We start from the raw sequence: 18,492 nt of genomic DNA, 5'->3' as shown, positions 1-18,492 counted from the left end.
ATTCGTGAATGCTAAATAGTAGATATGATGAGCCACTTTATGAGAAACCTCTTATATGGAGGGCAGGTAATAAATTATATAAGAATCTTCAGCTGCCCAGATGATTGGCATCCATAACACCCTCATTGTTCAAGGGTCAACAGTATGCTATCAAGGAAGAGTGTCTGTAAATACTCGCTAGCCTTCAACAGCCAGAAACAGATTCTCTTTCAGGATATCTTCACTGTTAGCAACCTTGGGGCCACAGATTTTATCCCTTAGTCAGCCTCTGTGAGCACTTGGTATTCTGATCTAGCCAGGATATCCAGACATTACACTGGTGGGCATGCTGGACTTTGGCTGGCTTTGCCATAGTAGGGAGGGCTGTTTTGCCAACTAGCATGTTGATGTATATTTTGCTTTATTCTATTATACTTCTTGAATATTCAACTTGCTGTACATATTCAATCATGAGATATATAAGCATATTCATAATTTCCTATATTTTTTCTAGGCATTTCAAGTGAGATATACAAAGAGATTCTTTGGGTATATATCTGGGAAGGTGCATTACAAGCACACACACACAAAAACTGAACACATTATTATATCATTAAGTCTAAAAAGCAATGCAATGTTATTAAGTTGTCAAAATTGAGGCTTAATGAACAGTGACCAAAATGACTAGATATACTATTACAGTCAGTGTAGAAGATACCAAAGCGAAGACATACTCTCACTCAATGGAATTTTGTAAGCAGAAGAATGGAAAAAAGAATGAGACAAGTATGGACATAAAAAATAAAAGGGTGTCAGGAAGACAGGGAAACTTTCACTGAAATTTAAAAAACATAGAAAAAAAGGGAAATAAAGAAGTCTCTGTAGGCGTGGGAAAAGAACACAGGAGATGACCCCTGAAGCATCAGGTTGAACAGATGCTTAAATACTTAGCTTGCTGCTTGGGATATAGAATTCAACATATGATTGATGAGTATAGAAATCAGCAGAAGGGAAAGCATAAAATATGTGGAGGAGTATTTTAAGATCCTTAAGCAAGTTAATAACAAATATTTTTCTCAGCCTAAGAAAGACTACTTCACAGAAAGGTCATCATTTTATGTGAAGGAACCAGATCTCTCATGCTACAGGACAGGTGTCCCATCACCCTTTTATTTGCCAAGCAGAATGCCAGCTTCCAACATCAGTGATGACCGTCTCCCAGCCACTCTCTTCCTGACGGGGATCCCAGGGCTGGAGTGGGCTCACGTCTGGATTGCCATTCCCTTTTGTGCCATGTATATGGTAGCACTGGCTGGGAATGCCACCCTCATCCTGGTCATAGTGACAGACAGTGCCCTTCATGCGCCCATGTACCTCTTCCTTTGCCTCCTCTCACTCACTGACCTGGCTCTCAGCTCCACCACTGTGCCAAAAATGCTGGCCATTTTGTGGTTCCAAGCAGGTGAGATTTCCTTTGATGGGTGCCTGGCCCAGATGTTTTGTGTCCATTCTATTTATGCTCTAGAGTCCTCGGTTCTTCTTGCCATGGCCTTTGATCGATACGTGGCAATCTGCAACCCACTGAGATACACAGCCATCCTCAACCACACTGTCATAGGCAGAATCGGCCTTGTTGGGATACTTCGTAGTGTGGCCATTGTCTCCCCCTTCATCTTCCTGTTGAGACGACTGCCCTACTGTCAGCACCATGTCATGGCACACACATACTGTGAGCACATGGGCATTGCTCGACTGGCCTGTGCCAACATCACTGTCAATATAGTCTATGGGCTAACCGTGGCCCTTCTGGCCATGGGTCTGGATTCTATTCTTATTTCTGTCTCCTATGGCTTCATCCTCCATGCTGTCTTTCACCTTCCATCCCGTGATGCCCAGTACAAGGCTCTGAGTACCTGTGGCTCCCACCTTGGGGTCATCCTGGTCTTCTACATCCCCGCTTTCTTCTCCTTCCTCACCCACCGTTTTGGCCAACACCGAGTCCCCAGGCATGTGCACATCTTTCTGGCTAATCTCTATGTTCTGGTGCCTCCTGTGCTCAACCCAATCATCTATGGGGCTAGGACCAAGGAGATTCGGAGTCGACTTCCAAGACTGCTTCACTTGGGGAAAATTTCAATATGAATTCTGAGCAGAGATCAGAAATGAGGGGGGAAAAAAGTATGTATGGCTATCTGAATGCATTTTCCTGGATGGAGACCTCTGATATAAGTGGAATGTGTTTCCATGGGAGGAAGCCCTGGAAGGCTAAAGAAAGGTGGAATGAACTGAAGTTGTTGATAATCACATTGATGATACCTTACTTCTGAGGCTCCTTGAGCAATTATGAATAACCCAGAAAGGTAATAATATTTTTACTTTTAGAAGAAGTTTTTAAATAGAAAAAATCATGTGTTGCATAAACCTCATTAGCTATGATACTGCTACTGCACAAAACTCCTAATATTTTTACCTTTGCCTTAAACGCATCTGTGATTTACTAGAAAGCAAAGCAGTTCCTGTTCTTAAAAAGTGTCTAGGTGCCACGGTGGGACTATCTTCTGTGAGTCCTAGTAGAAAAGGACAAGAACATTTAATGTATATCTAATCCAAATCCAAGAAATTTGGGCAATGATTAAAAACACATGGTCTAAAGTCAGAGTATCTGACTTATATACAATGGAATAATACTCAGCCATAAAAAAGTGTGAAATAAACCAATACAATATTGTAAAGTTAAAAAATAAAAAAATAAAATAAAATAACTTCAAAAGAAAAAAAAATTTTTAAGTGTGAAATAATGCTATTTGTAGCAATATGGATGGATGTGGAGGTTATCATATTAAGTGAAGTAAGTCACACAGAGAAAGACAGATATTATATAATATCACTTGTATTCAGAACCTTGAAAAATTATACAAGTGAACTTATCTACAAAGAGAAATAGACTCACAGACTTAGAGAATAAATTTATGGCTACCAGAGGGGACAGGTTGGAGGTGGCAATAGACAGGAGTTTGGGATTGACATATATACACTGCTCTATTTAAATAGATAATCAACAGGGACTCACTGTATAACACAGGGAACTCTGCTCAATATTCTGTAGTAACCTAAATGGGAAAAGAATTTGAAAAAGAATGGAAAGAATAAAAATTAAATTCTTTGAACATGAAAAATAATGCATGTGCCAATCACTTTGCCACATACCTGAAATATTGTAAATCAACTGTACTTCGACTAAAAAAAAATGTGTGTGCATACACACACAAAAAAATAAATAAATTACATTAGAATATCTAGGTTTTCATCTTCCTTCTCCACTTACTAGTTTTGTGACCTTTGAGCATGCTGCTAAATATCTGTGCCTCAGTTTGGGCAATGATTAAATAGAGAATAATGTTAACATCTAACTGATAGCTCAGTTGGAAAAGAATACACCTGCAATGCAGGAGACCCCAGTTTGATTCCTGGGTCAGGAAGATCTGCTGGAGAAGGGATAGATAGGCTACCCACTTCAGTGTTCTTGGGCTTCCCTTGTGGCTCAGCTGGTAAAGAATCCGCCTGCAATGTGGGAGACCTAGGTTCAATCCCTGGGTTGGGAAGATCCTCTGGAGAAGGGAAAGACTACCCACTCCAGCATTCTGGCTTGGAGAATGCCATGGACTGTATAGTCCATGGGATCACAAAGAGTCGGACACGACTGAGTGACTTTCACTTCACTTCACTTCACTTCAATGTTGCAGTGAGGAATAGAGAAATCAATGAATGTCGAAAAGTTAAGACAGTGTCTAACATGTAAAATGCTCACTAAATAAATATGAGAAAGCTATGCAATCTCTCTAATATTGCTAGCTACATTGAAACATATTTAGGACTTTTTTATATTACTTCTCAGGCTTATTGTGATAATTATGCTACATAACTATATTAAAATGCTTAGTGCTTGGGATATGAATAGTGATCATTAAACTGTATTTTCTGCAAAATCAGCAGCTCAGTAAAATGGGAACTGGATGCTTTTGACTTTAGTGGAATCCAAGAAATTGAGTGAATTGTATAAGGTATATCCACTCCAGTGGCAGTGATCTGGATATTCATTCCTGTCTACTCTCTTATCCAATGTTGCATAGCCCCTATATATTTTTTTTAATATAAAGTCAAGTTGGAAGATATCTGCCTAGATATTATTCTCCACACAGAGCAGATAGAAGTGCACAGCAGGGAGATACACACATCTTAATTCTTTAATCACTACACTTTTATTCTTGGATTATATTCTCTCACTTCTATATCTACATGCTTTTAAATAAGTTCAACATATATCTCTTACTTTTTCCTCAGCTCCCTTGTGTAGCTGACCTACTCCAGCCTTCTGCATCATTCCTTTGAATATCTGTCCTTTGCTCAACCCTTGGTCTTGTTTCTAGTGATCCTTCTGAAGAAGTTACTCCACAGACCACAACTATAATCCACTGATTTTAGCAGTCATAAGATTCCACACTTTGGGCAGAACCTTAAGTCTTTCCATCACCCTGATTAAAGTGATACAAATGAAATTATTTACAAAATAAAAATAGACTCACAGACTTTGAAGACAAAATTATGGCTACTAAAGGAGAAATGTGGCAAGGAGGGATACATTAGTTTAGGATTGATATATACACTCTACTATATATATAAATAGATAATCAACAAGGATCTCCTATACAGCACAGGGAATTCTACTCAATACTCTGTAATAACCTATTTGGGAAAAGAATCTGAAAGTAATGGATATATGTATATGTATAACTGAATCACTTGCTGTGCATCTGAAACTAACATAACATTGCAAATCAACTATACTCCAATATCAAATAAAAATTAAATTAATATAATTTAAAAATAATAAAATAAATTCACGCCTTTCCAATCTGACCAGATCTTTTTTCCCTTAATCGTCACTCTGAATCCCACACTCTCATCATCTGACTATCCTGTGCACAGAATAAGGATGCTGGAACCAGGAAAATCAGCTTAGAATTTCAACCACAGGTGTGTGGGAAGTCACTTAACCCCTTGGAGTCTGTTTCTCTAGCTTTAAGATGAAAATAACTTTCATATCTTTCAGGAATTTCAAAGGAATAGCTATACTCTCTCAAAAGTGAATGGCTTCTCATTCTGACAGAGTGGTTGCTAGTTTTATTTTTATCCCCCAACTCCCTGGGTTTTTGAGTACTCCCTCAAGTACTCTACATTGAAAGAAATCCAAGGAGTAACTTCTGAAATTCTCAATATTTAACTCCCAGTGAAAACTAACACTGACATTTAAGTCCTTAGCTATATTATATTAAGCAATACAGTCAATAATTTTAGTTTCATTTCCTAGAAAAACTGAAAAGCCAGTTTATCTTAATTTGTGGTTTTCAATTCTTTTTACATTTCTGTGTGTGAATAGAGGTCTGTGTGTTGGCTGTGTGTCAGATTGAAATTGTGTATGATTTTGTGATACACATCTACAACTGGTAGACATCCAATCAGTAGCTGGTACTGAGTACAGATCATTTATCTTTGTGCCTCTAATTCTTGTGTCTGACTGAAAATTTATGCATAGGGCTATCAAGCTTATTTTCTACAGTATTATGATGATAGGACTGTGTGATATCCTCCATGTGTTCTAGTCTGACTTTAGGATTCAACTATACATCTCATGAACTGTATATTTCCTTGTGTTATTCTGGGGATTGAAATATGCTCATGTGAACACTGTGGGAATTGATTCACCCATTCTGCCCAGCACCCTTCCTTCTTCCCTAAACCTTTAATCTCACTCCAACACTGATATTACAGAAAGGAGGAATTGTTTCAGCAAAGACCCTCCATCCAACCCTCTTCTCCAATTGTGGCTTTTTCAGCAGCATTTCACCTCCCCATGTTTTGTCTACAGAAATAATACGAGATGCAAGGGCCACGCACTTGTACATGGATCTAGCTATGGCCTTTACTCTGGGCTGATGACTTGTGGATGTAGCACAGGACTATTCTCCATAGTTTCGTATCTCTGACCAAAGTTCAGCTTTCACGTACAATAAGTAACAGACGGAGGATTCTGCAGCCCTGGCTGCAAACTCTACTCCTTGAAGTTCTTCTAGGAATTTGGGTGGTGGGGGGTGGGGGTTTCTGTTGTTCTAATAGTATTCTAAGGATAGAATGCAGAGTTCTAGAAGGAGAAATTAATTTATAGAAACCAGTAGCTGCTACCAGCTGGGAGGTAGCCAAGTCCAGCTCCCAGGAGAACTGCCAACATTATTATTAAGGTCTGTTATTCCATTGAGGTGGATAGCAAAGGAGAAGCCCTAACTGAAAGGCAAGTTAAACAACTTTTCTGAAATATCAGGAGACAACCTCAAGACAGAGAAACATTGTCAAAGAATAAGTGGCTTTCAGAGTCTGTGAAGAAACCCATGGCTTCCAGGGAGAGCAAACGTCAGGATTCCTTCAGAATCACCGTGGAATTGGAATTGTGGTGATGATGGTAATGTTGGTAGAAAACTGCATTGCCCATTGGACAGGAGTAGATACTAAAAAGAACTCAGGGTTTCCCCCTACTCTGAGGAGATGGTTATGAGAATAGGTGAAGCCCAGACCCAAGGCTATGTAACATGATCCATCACTCCCCCAAACAACATTCTCTTTGCCCACCTGCTCCGAAACTGACACAAGACACAAGATCCATGCAATCCTTTTTAATGTGGAATAGGCTTGGGATGTGAGGGGAGGCTGTGTAAGTGTGCACGTGATCTGAGCAGGAGAAATTCCCAAAATAAGCTACTCCCCCTCCCTCTCTTTCCCTTTCCTTTCCCCCCTCCTCTCCATGGGATGGTGCATTGGCACATCAGCTGGAGGCACCTAGGCCTCCGGTATTCCCAGAAGCCTCTCAATGGCAGCATGAATGTCTCCTCCTGTGGCCATGAGGGCCTGAAGATTGGCATCACGATTAGCAAAGCCCATGGCCTTCAGATGCTCCAGTTCTTGCTGGTAGTGGTCTTCAGCGAGGGGACATGAGGACGATGAGGACTGGGTAGACTGAGGGCAGGCATTAGCCAGAGCATGGAGGAGCTGAAGAACAGCCAAGGTGGGCTGCACAGGGTCTGCTCTGTGACCCTGTCCTCCGCCCCTAGTTTCAGAAACTCCTCTGGCCCCATGTGGTCTACCTGGACACCATAAACATGGTCCCAACCCAGGTACCTCCCTGGACAATATCTGCAGGCCCTTTTCTATCTGGATCAATGCCTGCAGTGCCCGTGGGTTAGTGAGTATGGGAAGGAGTGGCATATGATGTCGCAGAGGGCTGCCTGTTGTCAGCTGGTGTAGCAGAGCTGGATTCTGCTGCAAGACATGTAAGCCTCTGCGCAAGACAGAGGGTGATGGTCTCAGCTGACTCGCTGGAGTGGCTTTCCCGATGGGCTGCTGGCTCTCCTGGGAGGGAAGATCCTGGCCTGAGTATAAGTCTGATAGTCCTGTCCTACAAACTGCATTGGCCTGGTTTGAAATCACAGCCCTTGCTTGAGCAGCTACTCCTGCACTGACTTCCTGTGCCAGTGGCCTGGCAGGTATGGAGACTGTGGGTGCCGTGGTGGTGATGTTAGGACAACTGTGAGGATTGATGCCCCTTCTGCAAGGCTCTGAATCTGGGTTGTGGCCTTTGGAGGCAACCAGAGGGGCCAGAGTGGACAGCATGAGATGCTGGATATCAGAGCAGACCGGACGCATAGCATTGTCCCCACCTGGCACTGCCTTCAAGGCTTCCAGCCCCCGCTTGTCCACCTGCAGGAGTTCCTGTTGCCGGGCCGGGTTCTGCAAGTTTTCCAGAGCCTTGAGAGCTGGCTCAGGTTTCGGTACTGGCCTTGAGGATTCAGGAACATAGCTGGCATTGGCTGGTTTCTCACTCACCGGACCTTGAACCACAGGGTCTTCCAGTGATGGCCCCATGGACTCAGGCACAACCATGAGGAGTTGAGCCAGCTGGCCAAAGAAGTCAGCTAATTCAGGAGAGGTCCGGGCCAGCTGGCCCAGCCTGGCTAGCATCCTAGTACTCTCTGAGGTGGATGGATCCGGATGATGGGTGCAGTGGCCAGCAGGGCTGGGCAGAGTGCTGGGACCGGGCAGAATGCCTTTCCCACGGCTCCTCACCACCAGGTGGACCGTGGTGCCATCAAGGATGCCTCTTTGGCTCAGTATGTCTTGATCCCGGAGGATCTTTCCAGTGAAGATGAGCACCAGTCTGTCAGTATCACAGTGAAAGCGTTTGGAGATCTGTTTCTTAAAGTGGCGGATGCTGCTATTTTCTGCCAGCATAAATTCCTGGCTGTCTTGTGGGGTCTTGACAGACACTCTGATGATGCGTGATGGTGGCTCCCGACCAGACACCAGCTGACTGTCCCCTGCTTCTTCCCTAGCCCGTGACATATTTCCTCGAGAGCAGAATTCAAGGCCCCCCGAGGACCTTAAGAAATCTAGATGTAGCACTGAGCACACCTGAGCACAGGGACCAGTAGGTGTCCCGTGATGTCTTCTCACCCAAGTCCTGTGGACACCACCTCCAAGTGTAGTCCCGGAGCCACCCAGCTCCCATGGGGTGGCAGCTGCCCTCTCCCGAGCAGGCTCAGGGGAGATGATGTCAGTGATGAGGTCACAGTTGAGAAGTAGACCTGAATGGGGGAAGGGCAGTAGTCTCTACCACCTGTCTAAAGTTGGCTTTCTATCAGATTTAATTTAAAAAACAGTAAAAATAATTTAAATGCTCCTGTCTAAAAACAGGACTTCCGAGGTAGCACAAGTGGTAAAGAACCTGCCTGCCAATGCAAGACACATAAGAGATGTGCATTCTATCCCTGGGTTGGGAAGTTTCCCTGGAGGAGGAAATGGCAACCCACTCCAGTATTCTTGCCTGGAAAAATCCCATGCACTGAAGAGCCTGGAGGGCTACAGTCCATAGGGTTGGAAAGACTGAAACACGACTGAAGCGACAGCATGCAGCACGTCTAAAAACATGTTTGGTGCCAATCTATCTCACTATTGAAAATCATACCACGTGGAGTTTGATAGATGAATATAGCTCAGCCAAAATGGTACTAATCTAATAACTAGCTTCAGTTAAGTTCAGTCACTCAGTCGTGTCCGACTCTTTGTGACCCCATGAATCGCAGCATGCCAGGCCTCCCTGTCCATCACCAACTCCTGGAGTTCACTCAAACTTAAGTCCATCCAGTCAGCGATGTCATCCAGCCATCTCATCCTCTGTCGTCCCCTTCTCCTCCTGCCCTCAATCCCTCCCAGCATCAGAGTCTTTTCCAATGAGTCAACTCTTCACATGAGATGGGCAAAGTACTGGAGTTTCAGCTTTAGCATCATTCCTTCCAAAGAAATCCCAGGGATGATCTCCTTCAGAACGGACTGGTTGGATCTCTTTGCAGTCCAAGGGACTGTCAAGAGTCTTCTCCAACACCACAGTTCAAAAGCATCAATTCTTTGGCCCTCGGCTTTCTTCACAGTCCAACTCTCACATCCATACATGACCACAAGAAAAACCATAGCCTTGACTAGACAGACCTTTGTTGGCAAAGTAATGTCTCTGCTTTTGAATATGCTATCTAGGTTGGTCATAACTTTCCTTCCAAGGATCAAGTGTCTTTTAATTTCCTGGCTGCAATCACCATCTGCAGTGATTTTGGAGCCCAAAAAGTCTGCCACTGTTTCCACTGTTTCCCCGTCGATTTCCCATGAAGTGATGTTACCGGATGCCATGATCTTCATTTTCTGAATGTTGAGCTTTAAGCCAACTTTTTCTTTCAACTCTCCTCTTTCACTTTCATCAAGAGGCTTTTTAGTTCCTCTTCACTTTCTGCCATAAGGGTGGTGTCATCTGCATATCTGAGGTTATTGATATTTCTCCCTGTAATCTTGATTCCAGCTTGTGCTTCTTCCAGTCCAGCGTCTCTCATGATATACTCTGCATCTAAGTGAAATAAGCAGGGTGACAATATACAGCCTTGACGTCCTCCTTTTCCTATTTGGAACCAGTCTGTTGTTCCATGTCCAGTTCTAATTGTTGCTTCCTGACCTGCATACAAATTTCTCAAGAGGCAGGTCATGTGGTCTGGTATTCCCATCTCTTTCAGAATTTTCCACAGTTGATTGTGATCCACACAGTCAAAGGCTTTGGCATAGTCAATAAAGCAGAAATAGATGTTTTTCTGGAACTCTCTTGCTTTTTCCATGATCCAGCGGATGTTGGCAATTATATTTCTGGTTCCTCTGCCTTTTCTAAAACCAGCTTGAACATCAGGAAGTTCACAGTTCACATGTTGCTGAAGCCTGGCTTGGAGAATTTTGAGCATTACTTTACTAGCATGTGAGATTAGTGCAATTGTGCGGTAGTTTGACCATTCTTTGGCATTGCCTTTCTTTGGGATTGGAATGAAAACTGACCTTTTCCAGTCCTGTGGCCACTGCTGAGTTTTCCAAATTTGCTGAAATATTGAGTGCAGCACTTAGGAACTAGCTTAGGAAGTACTAATTCCTAATACAAGATAGTAGCTAGTTAATTGGAGAAGGCAATGGCAACCCCACTCCAGTACTCTTGCCTAGCAAATCCTATGGACAGAGGAGCCTGGTAGGCTTCTGTCTATGGGGTCACACAGACTCAGACATGATTGAAGTGACTTAGCAGCAGCAGCAGCTAGCTAATAGTACTAATAGTTAATAGTGCTAATTCCTAATACAGATAGTAACTAGTAACTAGCTAATACTAAGCTAGTTATTAGCTTCAGTTCAGTTCAGTTCAATTCAGTCACTCAGTCGTGTCCAATTCTTTGTGACCCCATGAATAGCAGCACGCCAGGCCTCCCTGTCCATCACAAACTCCTGGAGTTCACCCAGACTCATGTCCATTGAGTCAGTGATGCCATCCAGTCATCTCATCCTCTGTCATCCCCTTCTCCTCCTGCCCCAAATCCCTTCCAGCATCAAAGTCTTTTCCAATGAGTCAACTCTTCACATGAGGTGGCCAAAGTACTGGAGTTTCAGCTTTAGCATCATTCCTTCCAAAGAAATCCCAGGGCTGATCTCCTTCAGAATGGACTGGTTGGATCTCCTTGCAGTCCAAGGGACTGTCAAGAGTCTTCTCCAACACCACAGTTCAAAAGCATCAATTCTTTGGCCCTCGGCTTTCTTCACAGTCCAACTCTCACATCCATACATGACCACAAGAAAAACCATAGCCTTGACTAGATGGACCTTTTTTGGCAAAGTAATGTCTCTGCTTTTGAATATGCTATCTAGGTTGGTCATAACTTTTCTTCCAAGAAGTAAGCGTCTTTTAATTTCATGGCTGCAGTCTCCATCTGCAGTGATTTTGGAGCCCAGAAAAGTCAAGTCTGACACTGTTTCCACTGTTTCCCCATCTATTTCCCATGAAGTGATGGGACCGGATGCCATGATCTTCATTTTCTGAATGTTGAGCTTTAAGCCAACTTTTTCACTCTCCACTTTCACTTTCATCAAGAGGCTTTTTAGTTCCTCTTCACCTTCTGCCATAAGGGTGGTGTCATCTGCATATCTGAGGTTATTGATATTTCTCCCGGCAATCTTGATTTCAGCTTGTGCTTCTTCCAGCCCAGCGTTTTCCATGATGTACTCTGCATAGAAGTTAAATAAGAAGGGTGACAATATACAGCCTTGATGTACTCCTTTTCCTATTTGGAACCAGTCTGTTGTTCCATGTCCAGTTCTAACTGTTGCTTCCTGACCTACATACAGATTTCTCAAGAGGCAGATCAGGTGGTCTGGTATTCCTATCTCTTTCAGAATTTTCCACAGTTGATTGTGATCCACGCAGTCAAAGGCTTTGGCATAGTCAATAAAGCAGAAATAGATGTTTTTCTGGAACTCTCTTGCTTTTTCCATGATCCAGTGGAGGTTGGCAATTTGATATCTGGTTCCTCTGCCTTTTCTAAAACCAGCTTGAACATCAGCAAGTTCACGGTTCACATATTGCTGAAGCCTGGCTTGGAGAATTTTGAGCATTACCTTACTAGCATGTGAGATGAGTGCAATTGTGTGGTAGTTTGACCATTCTTTGGCATTGCCTTTCTTTAGGATTGGAATGAAAACTGATCTTTTCCAGTCCTGTGGCCACTGCTGAGTTTTCCAAATTTGCTGGCATATTGAGTGCAGCACTTTCACAGCATCATCTTTCAGGATTTGAAATAGCTCCACTGGAATTCCATCACCTCCACCAGCTTTGTCCGTAGTGATGCTCTCTAAGGCCCACTTGACTTCACATTCCAGGATTTCTGGCTCTAGGTCAGTGGTCACACCATTGTGATTATCTGGGTCATGAATTTTTTTTTTGTACAGTTCTTCTGCGTATTCTTGCCACCTCTACTTAATATCTTCTGCTTCTGTTAGGTCCATACCATTTCTGTCCTTTATCGAGCCCATCTTTGCATGAAATGTTCCCTTGGTATCTCTAATTTTCTTAAGAGATCTCTAGTCTTTCCCATTCTGTTGTTTTTGTCTATTTCTTTGCATTGATCACTGAGGAAGGCTTTCTTATCTCTTCTTGCTATTATCTGGAACTCTGCATTCAGATGCTTATATCTTTCCTTTTCTCCTTTGCTTTTCACTTTTCTTCTTTTCACAGCTATTTGTAAGGCTTCCCCAGACAGCCATTTTGCTTTTTTGCATTTCTTTTCCATGGGAATGGTCATGATCCCTGTCTCCTGTACAATGTCTCGAACCTCAGTCCATAGTTCATCAGGCACTCTATCTATCAGATCTAGGCCCTTAAATCTATTTCTCACTTCCACTGTATAATCATAAGGGATTTGATTTAGGTCATACCTGAATGGTCTAGTTATTAGCTTAGGAAGGGCTAATTCTAGTCACCTATCTTGTACTAGGGCTTCCCAGGTAGCACAGTAGTAAAGAATCCACCTGCCAATACTGGAGACCAAAGAGACAAAGCTTCAGTCTGGGTCAGGAAGATATCCTGGAATAGGAAATGACAATCCACAAACCACTGTTCCTGCCTGGGAAATCCCGTGGACAGAGGAGCCTGGTGGGCTACACAGTCCATGGGTTGTAAAGAGTTGGACAAGACTGAGCATGTGTGTACGCACACACACACACACACACACACAAAACTTCTACTAAGTCACTATATACTACCTATGCCCTAGTCAGGCATAAAGTTTCTATTTCTATATGAAAAGACTCAAAATATGTATAATTAATCCACTCAGCCTCACAGGGGTCTTGAGGCAGCTTGCATTTCTGAGGCTCCCCAGGCTGGGTAACCCATCTGTTATACACGGTTTTAGGTAAGACGGCATAATGTTTGCAAAGAACTTGGAAATGCAGTTGTTCCCAGAGAGATAAACTATGATCTCAAATCCCAGAGGGTCAGAGCTAAAACAAGAGAAATTAATGAAAAAGTAACGGTTTGACTTAAGGTCTTTTTGACTTCAGTTCAGTTCAGTTCAGTCACTCAGTCATGTATGACTCTTTGTGACCACATGGACTGCAGCACACCAGGCTTCCCTGTCTGTCACCAACTCCCAGAGTTTACTCAAATTCATGTCCATTGAGTTGGTGATGCCATCCAACCATCTCATCCTCTGCCATCCCCTTCTCCTCCTGCCTGCAATCTTTCCCAACATCAGGGTCTTTTCAAATGAGTCAGTTTTTTGCATCAGGTGGCCAAAGTATTGGAGTTTCAGCTTCAACATCAGTCCTTCCAATGAATATTCAGGACTGGTTTCCTTTAGGATGGACTGGATGGATCCTCATCTTTGACTGAAGTTACGTAATTTGAGGTATATATGACAAATAGAATTGTGCCTAGGGAGAGTACATATTTCAGCTGTAAAAGCAGGTAACAGTGACTGTCTAAGGCACTGTTTTGACTGTCCCGTTTACTTGGGAAGTAAATTCACCCCAAGAATTTACGCTTGGGGTGAGCCCCAAGAGTAAATTCTAATACCTGCAAAAATAATGTTTTTTCACTGTGAAGATGGGTACATCAAGCTGTCTGAGCCTTTTTCCATTATATACTTGACCATTTTTTTTCCGATTCTAGAGTTTCAAAGGACTACAAAGGTAGGATTTGGTTGCCTAGACGCCCACCTCTAGAATATTGTTAGATGTGGGCAACATGAACAGCTAGATCCTCCTAAAACTACCACCAGACTCTTTTCTAAGGCATACATCCTGAAATAACTTGGCACAAGATTAGCCAGGAAGATGGTTCTGGACAACATCTCTGGGTGAGATATACTGTTGCTATGTAGTCAGGGGTATAAGTCTTGAGAAACAGGTTCCCAGACAAGGTTTGTTACAATTATAATCATTAGCATGGAGCCTAAGAAAAGCATTTCCATGAGTAAGAGGTTGTGCTGTGTGATCATTAGTTCCTTAGGGAAACAAAGGCCAGCTCTTGGGTAAGATACATTGTTGCACAGCATGAGCCAGAATGTTCACCTCCTCCTTACAGGGCCTTGGACTGCCTGCCGAAGCTTTAACTCTTTCCTCCCCCCTTTTTTTATTTAGGAGAATATGGTTGGCAGGGAAAGGGGTAGAGAAATCATTCTATCATTTCTTCCTGCTGGTAACTACGGGCACAGACAATAAATTGTTGAGGCAGCATATTCTCCCTACCTTTATATTGAGGATCTCTGATCCAGGAGCCCCAAGTAATAGCTGGAAGAGTCTGTGACAATCATAGGAACTTGAATAATCATTTGTAACCTTAAATGCTTCATACTGCTTAGATACAAAATCCATTATACAGTTACAGATATAAGGAACAAACAGCAAGAATAAGATGATTACAATTACTACACTCAAGATAGTTTTCCACCAAGGAGAACTTGTAAACCATGATTGCATCTGTGACCAGAGTGAAACATCAAGGTAGTCCATTTTGAAGAGTGACAAGAATCTCTACATCACCATTACTTTGTCTTTGAAGTCATTGTATCCTTTAGAAGGAACAAACTAGACAAGTAAATTAAAAAGCAGAGGCCAAAAATCAGTAAAAGAATTATTGTAATCAGCAGTCCAAGCAAGAATAGGAATCAGGTTACATTTGGTAGTAACTTTGATCTTGGTCTAGATACAGTCAACACTTGGGCTTCCCTGTTTATAAGAATGGAGCCATTTGGCATGTTCATATACATTTTGAATAGAGGTATAACAAACCCAGTTAGTAGTTGAAAGAGTGACAACCTGAGCCTTAACAGACAAAATAAATTTTACCATTTCATTTTAGGAGAATTAATCTGAACCACAACATACACAGCTGTTTTAAGGAGACTTATAGAGAAGGCAGTGGCACCCCACTCCAGTACTCTTGCCTGGAAAATCCCATGGACGGAGGAGCCTGGAAGACTGCAGTCCATGGGGTCACTGAGGGTTGGACACAACTGAGTGACTTCACTTTCACTTTTCACTTTCCTGCTTTGGAGAAGGAAATGGCAACCCACTCCAGTGTTCTTGCCTGGAGAATCCCAGGGACAGGGGAGCCTGGTGGGCTGCTGTCTATGGGGCCGCACAGAGTCGGACACGACTGAAGTGACTTAGCAGCTTAGCAGCATAGCCAGGTAGCCAATTGTCTAAGTTCGTCCAAGTAGGCTTTAGCCTCTTATTGTGGTATTAACGTATAAGCCAAAGTAGCTGTCACCATTAACAATTTTAGTGTTTTTCTAAGTATGAGAAGATGTAAGAATCTGGGTGCAAGAAAATCTTTACCTGAAAATACTTAACCATCCAAAGGCCTGCTTGGTCCATTTTTTTTCCAGAACACAGAGTGAGTGCCTAATTTCTGGTTTTCACTCTGAACCCCTTTCAGGGGATGTTGATGGTCAGCAGCTGTAGTGTCCATGATTAATCTTTGTAGAGGCAGATGGCAAGTGCCAGTTTCCAGTCATAGGGCCCCTTTATGGCCATGAGTTTGACCATGGTTGGGAGACATTTCATGACCATCTTGTCCTATGGTGCTGGGAACGCTCGTTCCCAAGTCTATCACAGATTTCATCCATAGACCACTCAATGTCCTGTTACCAGACTAGGCCCTGTGACTAGCAAAAGTCTCTGGACAGCACCTGTCTCACTAGTCTCTTGGTCCAGGAAAATATTCCCACTTGTTGTTTCTTCTTATATACAGAGTTACACCATTATAGCTATGGATTTCATATGGAACTGTATACCACCATTATATCAGTGGCTCAGTCACATACTTGATCATGTAAGGGACAACATGTTGAAACAAGCAATATAGAAAACAATATAGTTAGTAGCAATAGTAAAATCATGAGTAAGAACTTAAGTCAAGAACTTAGGTATAGGCTAGTGGCATCTCCAGGTCATCTGACTTAAGTTTGTTAAATGACTATAGCCTGCTGTTATTCTTCTGGTTGTAGATCCTGGAGCATCTCACCTTTATTCAAAGATGGGTTACTGAAATAAGCTTTAGAAACAAACTCAGGGTGTCATTTTTAATAACTGAATTAAACCTCTTAGCAATATAACAGAACCACAAGGAACTCAAAAGTGAATCTTAGTAAATGCAGTCCTTAACTCATAAAACTAGAACTTAATATGCAGTGAAACATAATAGATGCTATTGGCCTAATATCAGTTGGGTGGATTTTTCTTTTAGAGGTCCCCAGTATACTTTGAGATTTTTGTATATGTCAGGAGACAGTCTTTTTTACCTTGATGAGGCTGTTCAGAACCCAAGTGTCTCAATTTCTAGAGGGACAAGGCAGAGAGAGAAGAAAAATATTTTAATTTTACCCACAGGTGCAAATCACTGAACTGTTTTAAGCCATCAGTGACTTAAGAAGAATTTCTTTATATGTGAAAACAAAGATTAGAAGCCAGCAATATGTCAGACAAAAAATCATGAAACTTGCCATCATATTTAGGCATCTATTTAATCTCATGCAACTGATCCTTCTGTTCTGCCATCCTTGCCCAATGACAGAGGATGCCAGTGAAAGCGATAGTCTCTCAACTTGTGAAGTTTTTTTCGCCAAAGTCGGTATGACCTGTCCAGCAAAGTGGGTGCTCCAATCACTGGAGATTATAGAAAACACATTTTAACCATGTCTTCTCCATTGTGAGACATTAACCCTGAAGCCAGGAAAGGCTTTTTCTTGTCAAATGAAAGTGAGTTTGTCAGGGAGCTGGGAAAAGCCAAGTGGCCATCTTGGATTTCCCATAGCCCCAACTATTTGGTTTATAGCCATTGTTTATCCATTTTAAGCTCCCTGATGAGGGGTTAATTTTTGTAGAAGCAGAGTGAGTTTTTTCTATGTGTGACATAGTTTGTTATCAAAAGCCATATTCCAAGAAAACTTTGTTCTTTTAACAGGGAGAGAAAACCAAATTCCAGCTTAATTCACTGTGAAGCAATAGTTATTCACTTAGTTAAAGTAAAAATAAGAATTCAAAGCTCAGGTTAATGTCTTAAGAAACATGTACCAAGCACAAAACTCTCTTCCACTTGTCACAAACCATTTTTTTTTAATACTTTCTGCACTTATTACATCCTTTGCCAGTTTTAGAGATGAGTCACCTGTAGGTTTAGACTTACTTTCTTTTTCCTTAATAGAATGTAATTCCATTTCTTATACCTTTTTATTAAAAACACACATCTTACTTTCTTTTAGCAATCATGAACAGTACTTTATATCATCATTTTGTAGATTAGAAAATATAAATCACCCAAAGTTATGTCATTTGTAAAAGTATCTTCACAATCTGTGTTAATGAGATCAATAAACAGACATCAATACCAGGTGTCAATTCAATAGTGAATATTTCCCAGTTTATACAAGACTGAAATTCATTTTGTTTAATTTTCTTGAATTTAGAACTGTTTGCTTTCTAAGCTCTTCTCCTTAGGCCAATTAAATACAGCTCACTGATCAATTAACCTTAAGCAATTTTGTCCAAGGATGGAGATACACTAAGACACATAAATCTGGACAGAGACCTCACAGTTTTCTGCTTAAAATTTTAAAATGTCTCTTTGCATGCCCCCCCCCCCTGCTTTTTTTCCCATTGGCTTGAAGTTCTACCAATTTGGTCATGGCAGGAGTCCCAGACAGAGTGGGCTATGTATCTCAAGGACATGACAAGAGTTAACTTCAGGTTTTTTCCCAGGTATGTTTCTGTTTCTCAGGCAGGGTTGGAGCTCCAAAAAAAAGTATTTTAATAAGCCAGCTTTTTCCTAATTACACATGCAAAAAATACCTGCTTTGCAGTTTCAAAAAGATTTCATTTTAACCAGTTTTCTCCAGAGGCTGAAGAATATCATGGCCATTCAATGTCAAAAATGTCATCCTTCCTTTTTGTAGTCATAATTTCATATCTAAAATTTTTAAACCAGAGTGTGTTCAAGTTGGCTCTGATGACAGGTGTAGACTGGCTGATGAGATGTTGTACCAGCAGGGGTTGTCTCTC

The 18,492-nt window shown here is 41.9% G+C and overlaps 2 protein-coding genes across 2 annotated transcripts; one reads left to right on the top strand and one right to left on the bottom strand.

Annotated features, from left to right (window-relative positions):
- Positions 1-1,022: 1,022 nt before the first annotated feature.
- OR52D1 (olfactory receptor family 52 subfamily D member 1) lies at positions 1,023-2,121 on the top strand. Its single transcript, XM_002693210.2, has one exon. It carries the CDS (start codon positions 1,165-1,167, stop codon positions 2,119-2,121), a length of 957 nt encoding a protein of 318 aa, XP_002693256.1. The 5' UTR covers positions 1,023-1,164.
- A 4,568-nt stretch (positions 2,122-6,689) lies between these two features.
- Positions 6,690-8,646, bottom strand: LOC520778 (ubiquilin 3-like). Its single transcript, XM_002693268.6, has one exon. It carries the CDS (start codon positions 8,425-8,427, stop codon positions 6,868-6,870), a length of 1,560 nt encoding a protein of 519 aa, XP_002693314.3. The 5' UTR covers positions 8,428-8,646; the 3' UTR covers positions 6,690-6,867.
- Positions 8,647-18,492: the final 9,846 nt, after the last annotated feature.

This window comes from Bos taurus, chromosome 15, assembly GCF_002263795.3.
Source record: "Bos taurus isolate L1 Dominette 01449 registration number 42190680 breed Hereford chromosome 15, ARS-UCD2.0, whole genome shotgun sequence".
NCBI lineage: Eukaryota > Metazoa > Chordata > Mammalia > Artiodactyla > Bovidae > Bos > Bos taurus.
The sequence above is the reverse complement of the archived record's forward strand: the minus strand, read 5'-3'. Positions and strand labels throughout refer to the sequence as shown.

Bases quoted from the DNA above. Each gene is read 5' to 3' on its own strand.
- OR52D1 (XM_002693210.2), top strand. From the start codon at position 1,165: ATGCCAGCTTCCAACATCAGTGATGACCGTCTCCCAGCCACTCTCTTC.
- LOC520778 (XM_002693268.6), bottom strand. From the start codon at position 8,427: ATGTCACGGGCTAGGGAAGAAGCAGGGGACAGTCAGCTGGTGTCTGGT.